This window comes from Pararge aegeria, chromosome 26, assembly GCF_905163445.1.
Source record: "Pararge aegeria chromosome 26, ilParAegt1.1, whole genome shotgun sequence".
NCBI lineage: Eukaryota > Metazoa > Arthropoda > Insecta > Lepidoptera > Nymphalidae > Pararge > Pararge aegeria.
Window position 1 is genome coordinate 9,586,471 of NC_053205.1, and position 22,266 is coordinate 9,608,736.

Consider the following 22,266-nt stretch of genomic DNA (forward strand, 5'->3'; position numbering starts at 1 on the left):
GTTTACACTTTCTATTAATAGTTACTTACGTCGGCGTAAAATTTATGAAATAACAAATATTTTTTTTAGTTTATAGAAAGCATCAAATACCTACCTACTGTGAATAAAAACTTGGAGACTGACTTCAAGTTCAACTCACAGATGGTTACCTAAAAAAATCAACATTACTTGAAGTACCTAATAATAGTTTCCAAGTTTCTATTTTTAAAGTATGTTTGTATACTCTTAGGCATGGAGGTTGACATTAAAATTACGAGACTAAAGTCCCTTAGAAGGATTGCCATGACCATAAGACTTAATTTTTTTTTATTACACTACAAGTTAGCCCTTGACTGCAATCTAAGCTGCTGGTAAGTGATGATGCAGTTTTATGATGATAACGGGCTATCCTGTTAATATAGGTAAATTAAACCCATACCTCTCGGTTTCTACGCAACATCGTACCGAAACGCTAAATCTCTTAGCGGCACGTCTTAGTCTGTAGGATGGTAAATAACTTCCCACCAGTCAAATCAGAAAAAATCAGAAATTGTACATTCCAAAATTGCCCCTGTCGAGTATGGAACTCTGGTTCGACCTCCTGCTCAAAAGCACAGTGCGCATGTTGCACCACAGGCAAAAAAGTTGCCGAATCAAACATATAGTAGGCGTAGCTGAAGACGCCATTAAATTGAAGCCATCAATGGCCTAATGAAGTCCGGGCGAACCCCTCGCGTATAAAAAACCGCCAGTGTAACTATTTGTGGCGACGACTCAATAAGACTGAGCAGGGAATACTGTGGACTCATCTTTGGGACACTTTTTTACTATCAATCAGTAAGGATTATACTGCGTTTTATTTTAGTTTTTTGTCCGCTTTATTTTTTTTTTTATATTAAAAGTTTTTCATCATTTTGTGTCCGTTCGTGTACAGGGAATAGGCGTTGCCCATCTTTACAATGTGGTGCTATTGGTTTTTCAATCTTCTCAAATTAACTATTGCAATAATTGTAACAAGTAGTATTGAATGAAATCTATACTGTCCTACTAATATTATAAACTAGCTGACCCGCGCAACTTCGATTACATTCGTTTTAATATCTTAAAAAAAACCAAGAAGCTAATTGCAGCGCCACCTACCGGGTCCAGTTTGATTTCCAAACTAAGTATATAATACGCGGCCGGGTGACCCTCGGCATTCTTCTTGCTTTTAGCATTTCTATATCCGTCGTAATTTCTAAATGATAGGTCCAATTTGAATAATTTAAAGAGGAATTTGCAGGTACATAATCAATTTTAGTTATAAAACTATTTATCTAAGAACTATTTATATAAGAACTATGGAGTTATTCCAGACTACATTGTATGTCTCTGCCAAATTTCAGCCTAATCGAATCATTCGTTTTGGCGTTAAAGCGTAACAAACATCTATCCATCCATCTATAAATCTATCCTCACAAAATTTCGCATTTATAATATTAGTAGGGTGGTACGCATGCATTCGATCGTTACCCCATATTAACGGAGCTATGAAGTAAATGTGATAAACAATTTCTTCCTATTTCCTGAAGGCAACTTAGTTTACCGGGATAAAAAGTATGCTATATGTTGACCCGGAATATAAGCTATCACTATACAAAATTTTATTAAAACGTTCAGTAGTTTTCCCGTGATGCCCAGACAGACAGATAGACAAATAAAAATTCAATAAAAATCTGTTTTGGACTCAGTATCTATTATCCCCCGGTCCGAATTTTCAAAATATATTAAATGTACAGAAATCTTCCAGAGACAGTTTTATTATAAGTAGATAGATAGATAGATATACATAGATGTGAAAGTGTTGATGTTTGACAATTTTTTGTTCGTTGTCTCAACAATGCACCAGGGAGAATGAGGGCAAAGCTACGTGTACATCTTAGTACTGAATTTAATTTTTCCATCTTTTAATATCCATATAGTTTTGGACTAAAGACAGCAGACGGATTGGTGACCGCAGTATATATGTTAGTAGTCGCTCAGAGCTCGCTGCTGTCTGTTATATTCCCTTAGTCATCCCGTACGACACCCGCGGGGAGAAGGGTGGTGACAGTATTCAGATCTACCGTCGCTACCTGGCACTTCATTTTGCTATAACAACTTACTGTTAAACGACTAAGACACCGGGAGATATAATTGCATCGTTCGAGTCCATGTGGGACTGCGGTGCATCGATGATGCAGTCGTATTTATATCAAAATACCCACCAACTCAATCATATCATTAACATAAATATCTGGCAAATCAATCTCAATCATTAACATAAATATCTGGCAAATATGAATTTATAGTTATCAAAAGTTTAATTATTTACCCACTTTATAAATTTACTGTAACACAACTCAATAAATAAAACAGTTCAAGTAATAACGTAAGTTGTAATAGAATAAAACGAATGTAGCTGCCACAATATTAATTTACTTCGTTATGGAACCCGGATCGATTCCCTCGCGGAAAGTTTATGGAACACTGCAAATATTTGCGAGAAGGGCGTGTTCGCTCGATTCTACTCAACACTGGCTTTAGTACAAAATTCGCAATCGAGAAGTCGTTTTCGCACATCAAACTCTATATCGTCAAAGTAAAATGGACCTATTGCAACTCGTTTTAAAGTTGCAAATCGTGTACTACTCATTTATGTTTTACAAACGTTCTGTCAGAAGCCCGAGCTAAAGAATTGTAAGCAAAATTGAGCTTTAACCTAATATTAATAAGAACCATTTTACTCCGACGGCCAAGTTTTTTTTAACTCTAAAACGACTCCTCGGTTGCAAGTGAGCAAATCCTGTACTAAGGTTTCAGTGACCGGGCTACTCTATGACATTGTTACATGTCATATTATAGTCCTTTATAACTGAAATTAGTTGTAATTTTGATTTATAAAAGTTAAGTCACTAGTACGGTCGTCTGTTTGACCGGTGATGAAATTAATAGCGCCAATCCTATGGGATATGAATCACAGAGTTTAATTAACTATACATGTGTCATAAATAATGCTATCCCTTTACGGGCGATACACTGAGAAGAGATCAGTACTGTTTTTAGACGTGCCAATTTGGTTTGGTTTAGATATTTGTATGCAAAAAAATCAGCGAAACAATTAAAGATACAAACATTACAACTCTCTAGCAGACAATGAGATGAATAAAATTGATAAAGAGTTTTATGATTCTAAAACTGCCGTATTGCTTATTTAAATAATCCTAATTAAATTTAATCTTCGCATTTATATTCTGTGTAGCTACTACACGAGTTTACTCTCATGTTTTTTTGTATAATCTATGTACAGACAATAATTCACTCTAATTTATTAATTCTTTCATTAATTGTATAATACGTACCATATTTGCGTTGGATTTACATATTTAAAACTACACGTGATTTACATCGTTTAAACTGTTATCAAAACGGCTTTTGGCTAACCTACATACGTTAAATTAAGAATAAACGGATCCTGAGTCGTATAAATTAAATAAAATACCTATTTATATAAATAAAATCTACGATTTTTGAGATGCCATAGTAATGAATCTAATTGCAGATCGTTTATGTATATGGTTGGTATTTAAATGTATGATCTGTTCTTTAGCACTCTCTAAATTGTCTATTATCTAATCTAATGAAGTCTAAATACATGTAATGCGAAACAGAGATAGTAATTACTCAATAGCATCTCAGTGTTGCCTATCGCCCATAGCAACAAGCCAAAAAAGTGGGGAGGTAACGTTAATTTGCACGTCCACCCCAAACGAAAGAAAATGGCTGGCGCCGACGGATGCAGCCAAAGATGGCGCCGCGCATGCGCCGCGCGCCGCTCGATACCTATGCACCCTGTGGCAGTCGTAAACCCCATGACCCGACACCATAATTAACGAAATATAACGGAATACAACTACGTACATTAATTGTACAAATATATTGAATCAAATTAGTTAACTAATAAACTAGCTGTGCTGGCTACGATTGGAAACTGACGATACTTGGCAACGATTAGAAACTAACGATACTTGGAAAGTTTAATGAATCAAAAATGCTTGTTTCCTATTGGCTACACACTATTTCGGTATTTGACATTAGAAGCAATAATTTGTTCTTCATGCAAATACAATTTGAGTTAACTTAACTGTCATGCCATTGATTAAGTATGATATTAGAACAAAGCATGCATTATAACACAGTAAGCACAAACACTTGTATCATGCACTGTAACACTGGGATCGATTCAAGAGTTTGCAAACCGTCGCTCCTCTGGAATAGCCTCTGGACCTGAATAAAATTAGACACGAGCACGGAAATTTTTACAAATTCAAATACCATGTAAATGTTACAAATCGTATGGGATGTAAAACACATGCACTATAACTGTGTAACACTCGGAGATCGATCGGCACGGAGTCTGGACTCCGCCGCCGCTGGAACATCAGCCAGACCTGCGAAAAGACAAGACACGACACGGAAATTTGGAATGCGGTAACATTAGAGTGGTATCTTCGGGCTGCTGGTGGTGGGCGACGCCACCGCCGGCTTGTCCCGGCGCAGCAGTAGTATCACGTACTGCTGTGACAGGACAATATGGCGGGGACGCGCAACGGGCGCGACGGCGGACGGCGTGTGACGCGAGGCAGCGTGGCCGCCGCGCCCCGCCGCCTCGCGCACGCGCCTCGCGCACGCTCCCCGACCCTCGCCCGCCCTCAGCCTCCCCGTCCACACCCTCAATGAACGCCACCCTCAATCAACTATCGATTTTCCACTACGAAAAAATGTTAATTCATTATCTGTGCATCTTTTCACACGCACGATTAATGTTACATTCTATCGACGATCGCCAGAGACGAGTCCTTGTCTATGGCCGGGGAAATTGGGTTAGAGGTCGTTGACCCCGCCGATTCTAGCACGGGAGGAATATGCGAGACCGGTGTCATGAGTTTTCGCCAATCCCGTTGGAGCGTATTCAGTTTCGAGTGAAGTGTAATTCACACTACAGTCTGGCTGTAAAAGCCACTGAGCTTTCCACTCGGAATTGCTGAAATTGCACAACTGGGCATTTCTTTTCCAGTTTACAACGACAACTGCAACACTGCGGGTACTTGTTGGAATTGAAGCCGTAATCGTAAGCGGGGGCATAATGAAATTGTTCTTTGGCAAAACATTTAGCGGCAGGCTTCGCTAAATAGAGCATTTAAACAGTTACACCGCGACAAAAGCGCGGAAGTGTAGCACGATTAATTTTGTGCCGCTTTTCCTTTGCAGCTTTTGATAGTGCGCGTGTCAGTTCTGATAAAACAATGAAATAATTAATATTCAACTATTGTACACAAATTGTAAATTGTTTTGAAAGTAGGTAATTACATATTTTGATGTATTTTATTCTGGTATCTACCAATAGTAAGTTATTTACTTATTGTGTTGTAAAACACATTCAATGCAGCGAGGTTACTAAAACATTGATGAATTTGTTAATAAAAGCTTTGCACTTATCTCTCGCATGATACAAAAATGTTTGCAAAATCAGCCTCCCAAACTTCTAGGAGTCTCTACAAACAGACAGACTTGACATTTTTATAGTCCTGTATAATAATGCTGACATTGATGAGGTTTCTAAGTTACATATGTTCAGCTCGATCACTGCACCAAGCTTTGTTAAATTTGATATGTAACTTGGGCATACTTAAACTTCCAAAATAGCACCAATGACTTTTGGTTCTATTTCAAATGTATTGTTCTGCCAAATTATCGTTAAAACAAATTAGTAGCACAGTTTCCTAGAATTTTCATTTCCAACCAGGATTTCTGGTACTATTATTGCAAAAGGGGGAAAATATTTTTTAATCCACGTCGCTCTAACTCCATCCACTGGTTTAATTATTTCCTTATTACTTCAAACCGAATGTTGACATCATTTCGCCGTTAATTAAAACGTACGTACGTTTCTACAAATGGGTGCGTAGGTATCTACATCAGCATAATATAATTACAGAAACACATGTAAAATAAATATTTTGAGTATTAGTACAGGTTTTGTGACGGAGCTCGCCTGGGGAAGTAATTCCGCCATGCTTATTTCTTTTCATTAATCTATCTCATTTAAACGTAAAAAGTAAAATCTTAAGATCCTAGAAATACGCTCTGTAGTCTTTATTGCATTCTCATTGGACCGGAAAGCAGATTCTGTCGAGAAATGGCCGTAAGAAACTCAGCAGTTGCTCTTTTCCTACAACATTTTGAAATTTAACAATCATTTTTCTATGGGGAGATGACAGTGGCCCGACAACTTTCAAAGCGACCTTATCGTTATTTGAAGTCCAAAATGAAATTTCATTCTATACTTCCAACTTAAGAGGTTTCTTATACTTACTAATATATAAAACTGAAGAGTTTGTTTGTTTGTTTACTTTAACGCGATGATCGCAGGAACTACTTGTCTGATTTGAAAAAAAATCGTTAATTTTTGGCTAGCTCATTAATTGAGGAAGCCTATATCACCACGCTAAGACGAATGGATGACGATGGAGATGGTGATAACAAAACAAAAATAACAACCGGCTAAGTTTAAGACCAGGACGCGTTTGGAACCCTCTTGGCTTAAGTTTTAATTTGTTGAATTTAGTTATCGCCATCAACTTGTATGTTATAATTTACATGTTTTTTTTTTAAATAAATAAATATACTACGACAATACACACATCGCCACCTAGCCCCAAAGTAAGCGTAGCTTGTGTTATGGGTACTAAGATGACTGATGAATATTTTTATGGATTATATATACATAAAAACTTAGAAAATACATATAAACACCCAGACACTGAAAAACACTTAATGCTCATCACACAAACATTTTCCAGTTGTGGGAATCGAACCCACGGCCTTGGACACAGAAAGCATGGTCGCTGCCCACTGCGCCAGTCGGCCGTCAAAAGTACCATCTATGTGCCTATTTGGATAAAGAAATATTTGACTTTGAATATGAGCATAGAACCAATTAAGCATGTTCCAACATCGGAAGTTTTTTTTCCTTTTGAGAGCTTCCGCTGCGTGCGTATAAATAGTTAAAATTTCGATAAATCATTTATGACAAAGTTGGTCACCTTTAAAAGTTCTAACAAAAAGTCCGAGACAGCATATATCTTACTTTTAAGGTGTATATATGTGCGGACGGTGTATAAGTCGCGAGAACCGCTAGTGAAATATAATATATGGCATCAAACTTGAGATATTCCACAGTCATTAAAAAATAATCGTGCAAATCGATCAGCAATTATTGCGGGATGACTTGTCTAACATACAAATAAAAAATATTCGTATTTAAAATCTCCTGTTTTGCAGTCATAAGAGACATTGATCGACGTTCACACATACGTCAGTTCAAGCTATGCCTAGTTATGGCCAAGGTTTATATTGTACTTTTCTCATACATGTATTCACTTGAACTCATTTTGACAAATATATACTTTCCTAAAACAACTTAAAACAAAAGAACAACAGTGATTTTTTCGCGTTAAAGTGTTCAACTGTTTTTTTTTTTTAGCAAGCCACTTCGAAATTTAAACAAGGCCTTTGATAAGCTATCTCCTAGGTATGGAGGGTAGAGGTAAGGAGAGTCATCTGTGTATATGAAAAAGTGTCGTCAAAATGTATTAAATTAGGATGGCGCCACATTTGCATCAGGGTAACTCTTAAAAGAAGCGCCAAATATAAATATTGTTAGAGTAGGCTTGAAAAATAAACAAGGAAGTATGGAGATAAAAGGAAGTAAGGTTATATTTACCACAATATTTTGTACAACGTAAGTTATTGAAATTCTCAATAATTAACTACTTTAGTCGATAATGACATTAAATTTTTTAACTCGGCATACTTCAATTCATCTACGATTGCTACATTCATACCATACCCTGTGCATCCACCAGCGCCATTGTGGAGGATTTTTGAACTGTTATTAAGCGCAACAACTGGACACTTTTTCAACTTTTCTCCCATATAAGATGACTCTCCTTACCTCTACCCTCCATACTCCTAGGTTAACTTGTTTCGGAGTGTAAGAACGTTCCATTTTTAAATTAAACAGCATGAGTTTACTATGCAATTTATTTGGGCGCTAAACCTCGACAGATGTGGATTTTCATACAACTTTTGCCGACCGCTGTTTGTATGTTATGTTTACAACAATCAACCAAAATAATCCTCAAATTTCGAAACATGTTTGGGAATAAGAGCATTTAAATCAAACAGCCAAGTTAGTTGAGGCCGTTATCGACGGCAAAAGTAAGTTATTGACCTCATCGTTCACTCCACGAATTGGCTAATCTTGAACGCGACGGAACGAATGATTTCACTCATTGATACCGGTCAGCGGCGAACCGAAAGCAATTTGTCAATGATCAATTTTTAAACGCTCTGTAACTTTATATCGATTTTAATTTTATTGCTACGCAAAGAAATATTATCTACATTTAACCTAAACTTATTTCTTTGTATATTTTTTATCAAATAAATTCAAATTTGTAATAATGATTAGTAAAAATGTTATAAAAGAAAAATTTAATAATTGGTAGTAGAATAAAGGCCTTTCATTTATTTTATTATTGCTTTATATTTCTTTAAGCTTCTCACTTATTAAGGATATATTTGTAATGAATATGGAGGGGGTCCATGAAACAGGTGAAAACTCAAAGAGATATTTTTTTTCCCCAAAAGTACTGCAAGTATGTACTAATTATTTTTATTTAATATATCTGATAAATAATGCTCTTCATCAGATAATCACCTTTAAATTAAGACCGACATATTTTTATAATTATTCAAATCGTTACAGAATCTGAAATATCCAAATAAAAAGATAATACTTGCGAAAAGCTTCACCATCGATATAAGACGGTCCCAAAAATTCGAAACTGGGTTTGCTGGCTGGGATAAATTCAAAATTCTAAAATGTTTTATTCATGTAGACACTTACATTTATCACAGGCACTTATGAAGCATTCCTACATTTACAATGTTAACACTAATTCAAAAAAAAATCAAAATTGTTTTATTTATGGTCAGATTACATTGGATACTAATGCTAGGCGATGGTGACTACTGCATTCGTTAACTTTAAACTAAAGCTCGGAGGGTTCCAAACGCGCCCTGGTCTAAGAAGAGCCCACAACATACTTAGCCAGGTTATTTTTGTTATCACCATCTCACAGTCGAGTAATGTTTAGCTATGAAACTTGTGCAATTCATACCCAAGCTTTTTCATCACACATGTGATCCTTAATATTAAAATACGATTTTTCTATAAGCTTACGTTTTATATTAACTTTGAACTTATTGAAGAGACATCTTAAGGGCTAATTGATTTAACCCCGTGTCTTGAAGTCTTTAAGTCATCGGTCTGAAAAGGCCTGGGTCCAACAGTGAGACTTGATAGGTTGAGAATTTATTTAATTTCTATACAGGTTTGTACCTGTATATAGATTTTTTTGTTTATATAAATTTAAAAAAATCTCTTAATCAGCCTATTGATTGGATTTATTTTATTTTTGATGGAGCAGTTGTGAACTCTTCCCTATATGTGTGGGAGTGCAGTGTGTGTGTGGGAGTAAGGTCAAAACCGGGCGGTTTAAATTTGAGAATTTAGTCTCTGAGATTTCTCTCGGTCTGGTTTCGTGGGAAGCTTGGCTTTCCGTAAAAACTGATTTAACGTTCCGTACCCATTCCGGAAGGGTGATTACGTATCTCACGACAGGCGACAGGGTGGGAAAGGCGTAAAACTCGCAATCTTTATTTATTAAACTCTTTATTTGTATAACACAACATTAATATATAAAAAATATAATAAAAACAGAAGCATAAAGAAAGAAGTAGAATACAAAAGGCGCTTAGTAGCGATCTTTGTTGTCAAACGTCAAATTTTTTTTGGTATACAAAAGTGATCTGTCGCAATCCCGTCCTGATATAAGTAAACACCATGCTGGTTTAATATAAAAATAGTTGGAAAATCCAAAGTGCACGCCTCATAATCTCATTCACTACAATAAAATTGAGATTATTTGTAAATAATAATTAAACTACATCTAGTTATACCATGAAAATTAATAGGCTTCTATTCCTCAAAATACTGGAGCCTATTAAAAAAAACCAAATCGATAAGTATTTCGCTCGAAATCGTGACCTCAAGATACGGGCTCCGCACATACAGACACACGGACGTCCAAGACAGAACTTTTAAAACAATTTTTTTATTAGTTTAAATAATAAAAAGAGATTTACAAATATCGTGAGTGTTAAAAATTGTGTTTTTCTTAACATTTGTCTATTATGTGTGTTTTGAAGTTACATTTTAAAGTGACATTTTAAGTTGGAGAATCACTTTGTGTATGTTAACTGACAGTAATACCCACCTCAACGCTTCGCTTATGAGGCGTGCAATATATCCAGTGAGATTGCAGTCAAGGGCTAATATGTAGTGTAACAAAGACAAAAAAAGATATTCTAAAAATCATAAGATAAGAAAAGCCGGAACAGGCATTCGTTTGAAACATTTTAAGCAGGTTTCAAAAGTGCTTATTCAAGTGGAAACGGTGCACCTGCCCAACTTCAAGAGATCTACATAATAAGTCCGCGAAAGCAAAGAATAGCATAAAGCTGCGTTCACTAACTTGCTTGATAGATGTCCGGACTGGGAAACAGCTTTTGTTTATGCCTGCTTCTAAGTTTTTATTTATTTACTATGGGCACCAACAGGTTTACAGAAATAAAGAAAGGTAAATACGAAATATTACAAATGGCGTTTAGCATACTGTAGAACCCACTTATACGCTACCACAGATATTAGTAATAGTGCGTCGGAAAGTAACATCAATAGTAAACAAATATGAAGATGAAATGTCAACATAAATTACAGTGGCAATAACATAGTAAGTAAAACACATAATAAAAAATAAAAAGAATCAAGACAAAAAATTTAAACTAAACTAAAGACCAAAACTTAATTAAGAAAATTCTAAATTTCAAAATACACATTTTAGAGGTATTATTCCAAAGCTTACTGGAGAACGCTGGAAGTGAGTCGCCAAATTTCGAGGTCCAGATTCTGTTTATTGGGTTAAGTAAATGAAACCCCATATTCATATCTCATAGCGTTTAATCGTTTTAATATAAAATTCATTTTTTAATCTTCTTGACACTTATTACGACCAATCGATTCGTGTATTACTGCAGGCTCAACTATGAGATAATTTACAACAACTTTTACAACCTCGTTGACTTTTTCGATCGCGTGAATGTTAACTAAGTTTATATGTATGTAACTAAGTTTATTTAAAGAGCGCCATCGAGTTACTATACTGGGAAAAATACACTACCATGAATTAATAACTACACTATTATTTTACACCAAAGAAAAAAGTAGACACAGAGATATAAACATAGAGCAAGAGAGTAAAATTTGGTGGCCTTCTTCCAGCCAACCAAAGGTGTAAAAGGGAAAAAAACATAGAAAAGAGGTAGGAAGTGCAATTAATAAGATATAAACATTACACAATTATATAAAATAGAAGTATAATATACATCACATATAAATATAAATATACATTAAATAACATTACCCATATTGATATGTTTAAACGCTTAGATCTTTTGAAATACGTATCCGATTTTAATGCAGTTTTCAACAATAGATAGACTGATTTGATACAAAGGTTTGTTTATTTAAAGTGGGGTAGCCACAATTAGATTCTACATTGCACCCGTGCAAAACAGGGATGGGTAGCTACTTTTGATATTAACACGAGTGCATTTTCGATTAAGTTCACGCGTGTGAGAGACTTTGACGATGACTTTTAGATACCTCCTGGTGCCTAAAGTCGTTATCAAGTAGTTGTGCGTTCGGCCTTAATCCGCCGTCACAAACTTGCTTGATAGATGTCCGAGCAGTGAGAGACCTTTTCTTTGAGGATTCCATCCCCGACAATAAATCAGAGCGGACGCGAGCAATTTATCTTTTCTGAGAGTAATGTGCGAGAGGATCTTTCATTTTTTTTTGAGGCTAACTTTGGATACAACCTAGAATAGGGAAAGATGTTAAAGTTAAATTAATCTTGTGCTATCTATACTTATAGTTAAACTGTTACTGGAAGATTTCTGTACATTTAATATATTTAGAAAATTTTGACTGGGGGATGCTTTATAATCGATACTGAGTCCAAAACAGATTTTTATTAAATTTTGTCTGTCTGTCTGTCCGGGCATCACGTGAAAACTACTGAACGGATTTAAAAAAAAATTTGGTATAGTGGTAGCAGGTATTCGGGGTCAACATATATGATACTTTTTATCCCGGTAAACAATAAGTTTAATCCGGGAAATGGGATGAAATTTTTTATCAATTGTACTTCATATCTCCGTTAAATTTAAATCGAAAGATTTTAATAATATTTTTTTTATTTTAAAGTGTATACTGTAAAACATGTAGTGTCTAATTTTCATGAAGATCTGATGAATATTTTCGGAGATAAATGACAGAATTCTTCACAAATAACGGCAAGTAGCAAGACATGGGACAACGATCGAATAGATGCGTACCATACTACATATTGACCATGTACCATGTACATTTTAAAGTACGGTTTTGTCGATAGGGCAGAGTAAATACAGAAAGTATTAATTCCCAAAACAACTGAGGAGCCCGGATCCCTCGCATCTTTGGTTTATAAGAAGCGCCAGAGAGGTCATCAAAGGTAGCTTATCCCATGCCAAGCTGTGAGACTGTACTCTGTAGGATGTAGTTTAGATTGATGCTAAAGCTTTAAAGTTCTAACTATGCATTCCTCAAGAGTACAGCCATGTTATAACTTACAACAAACAAAATTTTATTATAACGAAATATTCTTTTAAAGAAATAGTTTGAATATATAAAGACCTTAACCGCTCGTAAATATTAGGAGTTCATTCTCTGTAGCTCCCCTTTAGTGCGAGCGAGAGGGCGCTATAAATGAAACCCACGAAAAATAAAGAGAGAAAAAGAGAGGTATATGTATAATGTGTAACATCTTCGTGTGAGATAGAGATAGAAATAGCCCCATCCACCCGGTGAAGACGAAATGCGCAATCCGTAGGAGGGTAAATCTAGGGTTGGCCGCGCCTTATAATGAAGTATATTTTCTGGTTTGCGATGTTTCTTTTCTTTATTCTTCGGATGAATTATTCTCAGCTTGATTTTTTATCGCGGCTTCACTCGTTTTTTGCGTTGTTGAGATATTTTTTCCTGCAAGTTACCACTTTTTTCGGGATGCAAGGTACCTTTTGGCCTTATCAATACCCCTAGCAACGTGTATGCATAATTTTAAGAATATCTGTTAAGTAGCTAAGGATTAAGTAATATACAAACGAAATTGCTTTCGTTATTAAAATATTAGTGAAGTAAGAAAAGAAATAGAATGAAGGTTGGTTTCTTAATTTCACGAATGAATTTTTAATACTAACTATAGCTTTATAACGTGAAAAAAATAAAAATTTTTATGCCTCGGCTGACGGGCTGTGGAACAATGTATCGTATAATAAAATAATTTTTTTTTAGTGGATAATATTACAATGGAACTTTTAGCATAACTTGCCCTCGGAAATGGTGCTGAGAATGCTCTCTGCATTTCCGCGTATTCAGATTAAGTTGATAACGCATGACATCGTCTATGTTTTCATCGTTATGTATTTGTTTGTCAATTCATTCATCTGACAAATGTATATTATGTATTTTTTTTAACATAAAATAATTTTAAAATGGCGTATGTAACCTACTCATATTATGCAACATTGCATGCCAAATTAATTACCTTATTAAGGTGAAGTTTACAATAAATGAAAACATGGTGGCAGCCCTGAAATCTCTATAGAGCATCTGGACTATATGGGAATAAGTTTATTTTCAATAAAATACTACTGTTTCCCGTCGGTGGCGCGGCGCAGTTTCTATTACATGGGATTTTAAGCGGGAAATTATTTTCTCGGCGTATGCTTATATCTTAACCAACACGAAGCATATACAGAAATTAAGTTTGTAAAAGTTAAATCGAAACGAAATCTCTGTTATAAAATTTCAAAAATCTTACTTGAATTTAATTTTTTTTTTACATTTATCATTTATTTATTTAGTTTGGTATTTATTGTTATTAGGTACACAAAATAGGTAATAACTAAAGGTAGATCTAAATTTACACATCTTGGAATTAAGTTAAACAAAAAGTAAAACTTAAATTTCATTTGAAACAAAAAATAAACACTTAAATTTCCTAATAACTCCTTAAGTCATGTGGAAATAACATTAATACATTAATTTGTATTCATATTACAATTGAACAAATTAAACTGATACATTCAAATATATGTTTTATTGCTTTGTGCTCGAACCTCGTATATGCATGTCTGAACTATAAGCACTGGACAATCAATTTGATTCGTACCTAATCATTAAACCGTCCCAACATAGCCGCTTAAAAGTTATAAGAACGGGGGATTAAGATTTTACATCCTTTTCTGTCACTCACTCTAATGCGGTTTTAAGGATTCAAATGGCTGTTACAAAAAGCATTTGACAATTACGATATAAGAAATATTTTACTTTAAAATAATATATTTAATATGCCTATAAAAAGCAGTTGCTGAACGCAAAAAGTTACGTTCTATTGTAAATACCTGTCGGTGACACTTGACCGCACTTGACAAGTTAACAAGTGTCGCACGACCATAAACAATTTTTTGAAATTAAAGCCACCTGCCGCCAGTGAAAATTTAAAGTTACTAACTTATTGCTAGAAAAATGATTGCTTACTTTGAAATGTAAATATGATTACGTTTTAGCGAATTTCCTTGATTTAATGTTTAGTGAGATTTCTTTAGTTATTCACAGCTAGCTTTGTATTACAAAAGTACTGGCCGCCGGCCGTGTCGAAAAAAAAGTAACTAAAAACGTTCGATATTCAACTTTTATGAAAGCGCGAATGGTTTATCGAAATCGACGCCAACTCGTCCGTAAAGAAAACACAATTGAGTTTAGAAATTACGCAAAAATTGTCGATAGCGTTGAGGTTGACTGGGATTGTAGTGTTTAGTGGGTTTAGTAGTGTTGTGTTAAAATGATGGTGTATTCCAGCGGCGCGCTGGGCGGCTTGGAGGTGGTAGAAGGTGGCCTGGTAGGCGGGGAGCTGGCGCATGTGTTGAACGCCCAGGCGGCCGCGCACGCCGCGGCCTCGGCAGCCGCCCATCAGCAGCAGCAACAACAGATCGCGGTGCAGCAAATCAGTGAGTAATTCCACCATTTTCTCTTGTATAGAGCAAGTCCATGCTGTACATTAAACAAGCATTATTTGCTATTATCTGCCACAAAAAGACATACCTAATTGTACTGTGTAATTTACAATTATATACACATTGATACTGAAGTGGTGATAGCTTAGTGTTTAGGACTTCAGCTTCACTTTCGAGGGGCTGTGGTTACAAACGACCTTTTTGGATAGGCGTTACTTTGCAAAATTACATGATATATTATGAAAATGAAGCTTCACTTGGTTTACTCCGTGAAAAGCAGGACAATCTGTATGATGAAATGTATAATTCCTTCAATCCTTATACTACAAACTAAACAGATCTTCAGCAATGTACCCTCTATGCCCGTGTTTAAATTACACCTTACGGATTCTCCTGCTTTAAGCAGAGTATAGCAAATGAAGCTTAATTTTCATAAAAATCTTTACAGAAAAGTTTTGTGTATTAAGCAATTTAAAAAAGATGCAAGGAAAACTGCATGCATGAAAGTTCTTCATAATGTCTTCAAAGTTGTGTGGAGTCTGCCAATCCACACTGGGCCAGTGTGGTGTACTACAGTCTTAACCCTTTTCTTCACAAGAGGAGACTGGTGTCTAGTAATGGGCCCCTAATTGGTTTCTAATGATGATGACTACTAAAGCATCTCAAACACGTTAAGTTTTATCTAAGTATAGACGTAGCAATAAGTTGAAGGATTTTAGCAAATTAAGCATATTCATTGTACATTATTAAACAGTAAAATGTAGGTGTAGGTACCAACAAACTTCTTGTTTGTCCTGAGTTTTATGCAATCTGCAGCTTATGCATGTACATTAAGTTGAATTTTTAATGTACCTACTAGAAACTTATTGCAGTAATTTGGGTAGGACCAAAAGATAGTGTAATAATTTAAACAAAATTAGTATACCTACTGTATAGTAGTGTAGACTAATGACTTTCAAATAAGTTTTAGAAAATTGCTAGAACTGTATATTTTTTTAATTTTGTTAATGTCTGTTTGTTAAGGCTAGTGTCTTCAGAATTACTGAACAGATTCTAATGAGATTCACAATAAAGTTGTTTTTCTATAATGCATTTTTTGAGGATAAATTCTTAGTTGAGTTGAAAAAGTACTTTAGATAACTATTGTATACAAAGTTGTCACTGAAAAAAACTTTTTAATATAATCAGGGGCAGTAATTTTAAATTATAGCTTGTGATATACCTTGATGTTCTAAAATTAAGGATTATTATTGGACATAGTTAAACAAAGCGGTGACAGCCTAATAAGGAGTGTTAGTCCAGTAGTTAGGATTATGGCTTCAATTGAATCCCAGCACCTGTAACATTGTTTGTGTTATGTGCTTTGTAAGCTATTAAAATATCTATTGCTTCCAATGGTGAAGGTAAATTTGTGAGGGAACCTGCATGCCTGAGAGACCTGTGGAGTCATTGGCGTGCATAGAGGGTATGCAGAAGATATAAAATGAAGAAAATCTCTAGTACGAGTTATATAAAACTTAAGGATAGGCAATTGTAATAGTTATAAAAAAGCCTAGTTTTCATTATTTAAAACTCGTAAACTGGAGATTTTCTTCATTTTATATCATCTGCATACCCTGTGCATACCCTCTATGCACGCCACTGTGTGGAGTCCACCAATCCGCAGTAGTAGGTGGACTATGTCCTAACCCCTTCTCATTATAGGACCAGACCCATTCCCTGTAGTGGACAGTTATTGGGTTGATATAATTATCATCATCATGATGATGAAATTAAAATAATCCCACCACATTGTAGTTCTGAGTTAAGGCCTTACACCTAAATGTGGCATAATATTGCAATAGTTATGCAGTTTTTTGTCACACTTGATGCCTCAAAAGAGCTGAGGAAGTAGACTTATTTGAAATAAATGATTTCTTTATGCCATAGCCATAACTACTGACATGTTATGGCACTTTTATTTAAGACCCTAAATGTCCTGGAATACTTAATACTTACAATATAGTTTGGATTCTTTACCTTTAACCTTATCCAATTGTTCTACAACATAATATTAACAATATCAAAATAATGCAATGGTTACTACAAGGGCACCCTAACTGGAAATTAATGTAATAATACTATTGTAATATTTACAAAGCCCAAGTATATGTACCAGGTACCAAAGGAGTGCTGCTCTCAGGACTTTAAACCATTAGGAATTTTGCATTTTTAGACACGATTAATCATGATTGGTGAATAACCATTCACAAACTTCTATGGTTGTGACAAAAATCACAATAAAAATATTTGTATGTCCAAGCTGCTGGCAGAAGCAGCTCAATATTTGATCAATCAGTTCTGTTCAGCTATTGTAGGGATTAATATTTTAAGAACATCCACTCATCAACTTTAACTCATCTTAATGGAAAACACAAAACTTTTAGAAAAATCCTAATATAGAAATATGGATTAAATTATCAAAAAACTTAGGAATCAAATGCTCTACACTACTATTTCTGCCAGAAGTAGTCTATCAATTTGGGATTTTGGAGAATCTTGAGGCTTCACTAAAACTGGCCTGTACGTAGATACGAAATAAAATCTCATGGCATGTATGTGTCTCATCATCAGAAACCTCACCATCATCAGGACGGTCAACGCCGGTGGCGACCACAGCGGGGACAACATCCCCGTCACCATCTAAGCTGTTTGTGGGAGGCCTCAGCTGGCAGACCAGCTCAGAGAAGCTCAGGGAATACTTCGCCATGTTTGGACCTGTCACCGATGTGCTCATCATGAAGGACCCTGTGACACAGGTGAGCTGGTGCTAACTGACGCTTGGGTGCAATAATACAAACCACACACAGTATTATAAAGACCATTTTTCGGACATGAGCGTTTCATCATATAAATATGAGAGTAGAACTCCTGAGTGACCGAATTGCATAATCAAGTAGATATATTTTTTTTGAAATATCATGAATTTTCATTTGATCAAAGTTTTAAAAAATCTACATCTAAACGACATAAAAAAGAATTAATTATTAGGTAGTTCGAAAGTGTCATTTAAGCTAAATTTTTTTTTTCGCAAGTAATCCACTGTTATAGGAAAAGTTATTTATACTAAAATTGAGATCTGGTATTACTCACAAAAAAATCACATCCTAATACTGTTGAGTCTATGTCCGAAAAATAGTCTCTATAGTACACAATGCATACTATCAGGCTGGGGTGACTTTTGTATTAATATGGTGTATCATTCCTACACTTATTTCGAAAATTATACACATTAATAAGCTGGAATGAATGGTTTTTTGATAAACGGGATTTCAGTGTTCACCAATTTCTATTCTTCTTTTCATCGCTTCATACGCGATGTACGCGGGTAACATCCTGATTGGCCAAAGAGAAAGCGCGGGAAAAGCAGTAATTTTAAATTGACCAATCAGAAAACAGTTGGCATTTCTACACAGATTATAAATGACAGAAAAACAGTAGACCGTTTGATATTATTTTGTATAATTTATTTCATGTGCTGTTTGTATAAAATTTCATAAAAACTTGTTCTGTTTTCCCCGACTGCTTATCATGAGGGCCTGGGTTCTATTTCCGGGATTTAACAGGCTTTCACTTGTCAGTAGTTCACCTAAATTTGTTTGCAGTCCGGTGTAGCAAAGCATAGTCAACGATAAAACATAATGATACAAAAGTTGCCCATAGTGTTATTCGGTATTGAACTTGCGAATGACGTCATCGGCTCACACACACGTACCGTTGTATTACTGCTTTGAATATTTTATCCCATCTTTTTTTCAAAATAGGCACGATGTCAATAATTTTCCAATAAAGTAAAATGCTTTATATGTAAAGTTAGCATCAAATCGCCTACAATAAAGAATTTGATTTTGCAAAATCCACCGCTTCCGCCATGGCAGCAGTGGCGTGCACTTCATACATGCACAAAAGCACTGCCTACCCTATAATTAATAAATAACTCGTATAGTATGAGGATTTTTGTATTTTTATGCAATTTTCCTACTGTATGCATACCCTGGTAAGAAACCCAGTGCACGCCACTGCATGGCTGATGTAACAAAGCATATTTAAGAGTTTCGGAGCCGACAGGATTTGAACCTGCGACGACTGAGCGCTTTGACCACTAAGCTTCGGCTCTCATCGGTGACTGTAGCGCCATCTAGTAGCAAACATTGCAGTTCCGATCTACTTTTCAAAGGTCCATAATACAATGAGATACTATTTCTGTCTTGTTTTCTGTATAAATGCCAGCTATAATAGATATATACAGATTTTTACAGCTATTATATAGGATATATATAGGAATAAAAACGGGTAACTAAAGCCAGGCTCTATACTAGAATATTCAAAGTGTTTTCGCATTAACAAAACGTGTGCTGTTGAAGTCATTTGCTTTACCAGTTTCTACGGAGAAAGCGTTGCATTTCGTTACATGTGATCTCGTTATATGGAATTAGGTTAAATAATCATTTCAACTTGAACTAATCGACTTCAATACATGGCGCGACTGAAACTCGGCGGGTCTAGTACGAGGCGACTAAGCAAAATTATCAGAGAACGGGATTTAATACCTATTACTACCATGTACTGCCATCACCAAACCGTCTGACCAGCGTGGTGATCAGTGGCGTTAATGGAGGGTATGCACAGGATATTTAGGTGATATAAAATGAAGAAAACCTCGAGTACGAGTTATAAAAAACTTAGGATAGGCATATTATAAGAGCTACAAAAAGCCTACCCTGAAGTATTTATAACTCATACTGGAGATTTTCTTTATTTTATATCACCTGCATACCCTGTGCCTTGGACGGCAGAGTGGCGCAGTGGGAAGCGACCCTACTTTCTGAGTCCAAGGTCGTGGGTTCGATTCCCACAACTGGGAAATGTTTGTGCGATGAACATGAATGTTTCTCAATGTCTGGGTGTTTATCTGTATATTATAAGTATTTATGTGTATTATATTCATTAAAATATATATACATATATATTCATCAGCTATCTTAGCCCCCATAACACAAGCTATGCTACTTGGGGCTAGATTGCGATGTGTGTATTGTCTTAGTATATTTATTAATATATTTATTCGACGTTATCTGTATTTTATAAGTATTTATGTATACTATTTATAAAATTATTCATCAGTCACTTAGTACCCATAACACAAGCTACACTTACTTTGGGGCTAGATGGCGATGTGTGTATTGTCGTAGTATATTTATTCATTTATCTATTATTTATTTATTTATATCATCTGCATACCCTGTGCATACACTCTATGCACGCCACTGGTGGTGATTACGGCAAATGATATATTGATTCGTATGACTTAGAGTCAGAATCTCATATTACTTATCCGTCATACTTTTTAGTAGTGGATCTTTTTGTGACAAAGCTCGTCGCTTATTTCTGCCGCCGTATTTCGGTCTAAAGGTCGTGGTAGCCGGTGGCCACCACCAGCAAAACGTTGCCTCTAATCCGATAGGTCGTATATTGAAGTCGGTTACATAAAGTGCTTTTTAGTTGCATACAAAAGATAAATTTAAATTGATGACTAAAATTAGCGTATATATTTTAATCTATCTATGTTGGCATGCCGACCCTCATTGCGGCAGCGTTGTGGGTCTAAACTCTAAATCTCTTCCCAAATCTCTTGTGTAAGAGAAGTCTGTTCTAGGGAGACATGTGTGGAATACAGATAATGTGACTTTGAAGTCAATAGTGTTCAGTTTAATTTGTTTTGTATGCTGCTGAATTTGCACTACTTTAATAATATGAATTTCTCGACAATACAACGTGATACATGATATATTTTAAATACACTAATTTAACCATTTAAAAACGCTTTTGTTTATAATTTTCCAGATAATATAATACTATTGACATTTTATATGAACATTTTTTTATTTTATTTGAGTAATTTTTAATTTGTAGAATATTTATCTGTGAGTGAAATATTGATGTTTGCTCTTGATTTTAGATATCAACATCTAGAATTAAAAATTACTCCAAAGCGATTAGAATCTAAGAACTAAGAAAAAACTAAATATAATGAACATAACTTATTATAGGCGTCATCATAAACCGCAGATAATAAAATGTTATTTGTCCAAAGACAGCCATAGACTAAATGAAGCCGGAGCCGAATGGGGTCAGTGTCTAGTTTTCGACTATCGGTTAGGTTAGGTAGATGTAGGGACTGGAGAGTGGTTTGTGTACCATAAACAAAATGGTTTTTTTTTTCATTTCTGCAAGCAGGGCAGTTTATTATTTTATTTCATTCATCTGATGTTTTTGTCTTTATAGGATAATATAGTTTTCAAGGATGGTGAACAATTTCAAACATATACATTTATTTACCAAATAATGTATTGGACAAAGGAAAAAACACTTTTATTTAAATGCATTCAAAATGGTGCACAAGAGGCTAAAATTCCTTACCATGCTATGAATAGAGGTTATCCAATAAGAGAAATTTTGTTTTCATTTTAGTCTCTACTAAACAGTGTTTTTTAAAGTGTAGTACTTGCTAATCTGGCAGAAAATCATCCAATTTGTTTTCCTTTTTGCTAAAGAACATATAGTTTTTTAGTACATTGGGCAAATTTACATTACACCCTTATCACCTGTGATGGTTTTTTTTTCACTTGCAATAAGCATCAAAATGGAAATTTAAAAAAAAAAAATTGCACTCAATAGCAAAATGTTCACCATCCCTCATTTCTAGGGTCGATTGGCACACTATACTCTTAAGATTATCCTACACATAAATATCATCCTTATCCTATTCACATAGAGTTGTGAATAGCATGCTCGAGCCAATTATGATATATGATAAAAAATCTTTATTGGAAGAAAGTTGTTTGTAAAAAAATTCAAAACATTATTCTTTTTTTGTCCTCTGTAATTTTATCAATATTTTTGAAATCAATACGCCTGTGGCGC

General features: G+C 35.1%; 1 protein-coding gene across 2 annotated transcripts in view; it reads left to right on the forward strand.

Annotated features, from left to right (window-relative positions):
- Positions 1–22,266, forward strand: part of LOC120635124 (RNA-binding protein Musashi homolog Rbp6-like) — a 141,456-nt gene that overhangs the window by 114,990 nt on the left and 4,200 nt on the right. The window contains exons 1-3 of one of the 2 annotated variants that reach the window (XM_039906050.1): positions 14,744–14,835; positions 15,149–15,297; positions 17,917–18,101. In XM_039906050.1, the coding sequence (XP_039761984.1) occupies positions 14,816–14,835; positions 15,149–15,297; positions 17,917–18,101 (354 nt within the window). In that variant the 5' untranslated portion in view covers positions 14,744–14,815. Of the gene's footprint in view, positions 1–14,743; positions 14,836–15,148; positions 15,298–17,916; positions 18,102–22,266 lie in introns of those variants that run through there. The other variant, XM_039906049.1, reaches the window with a different exon arrangement.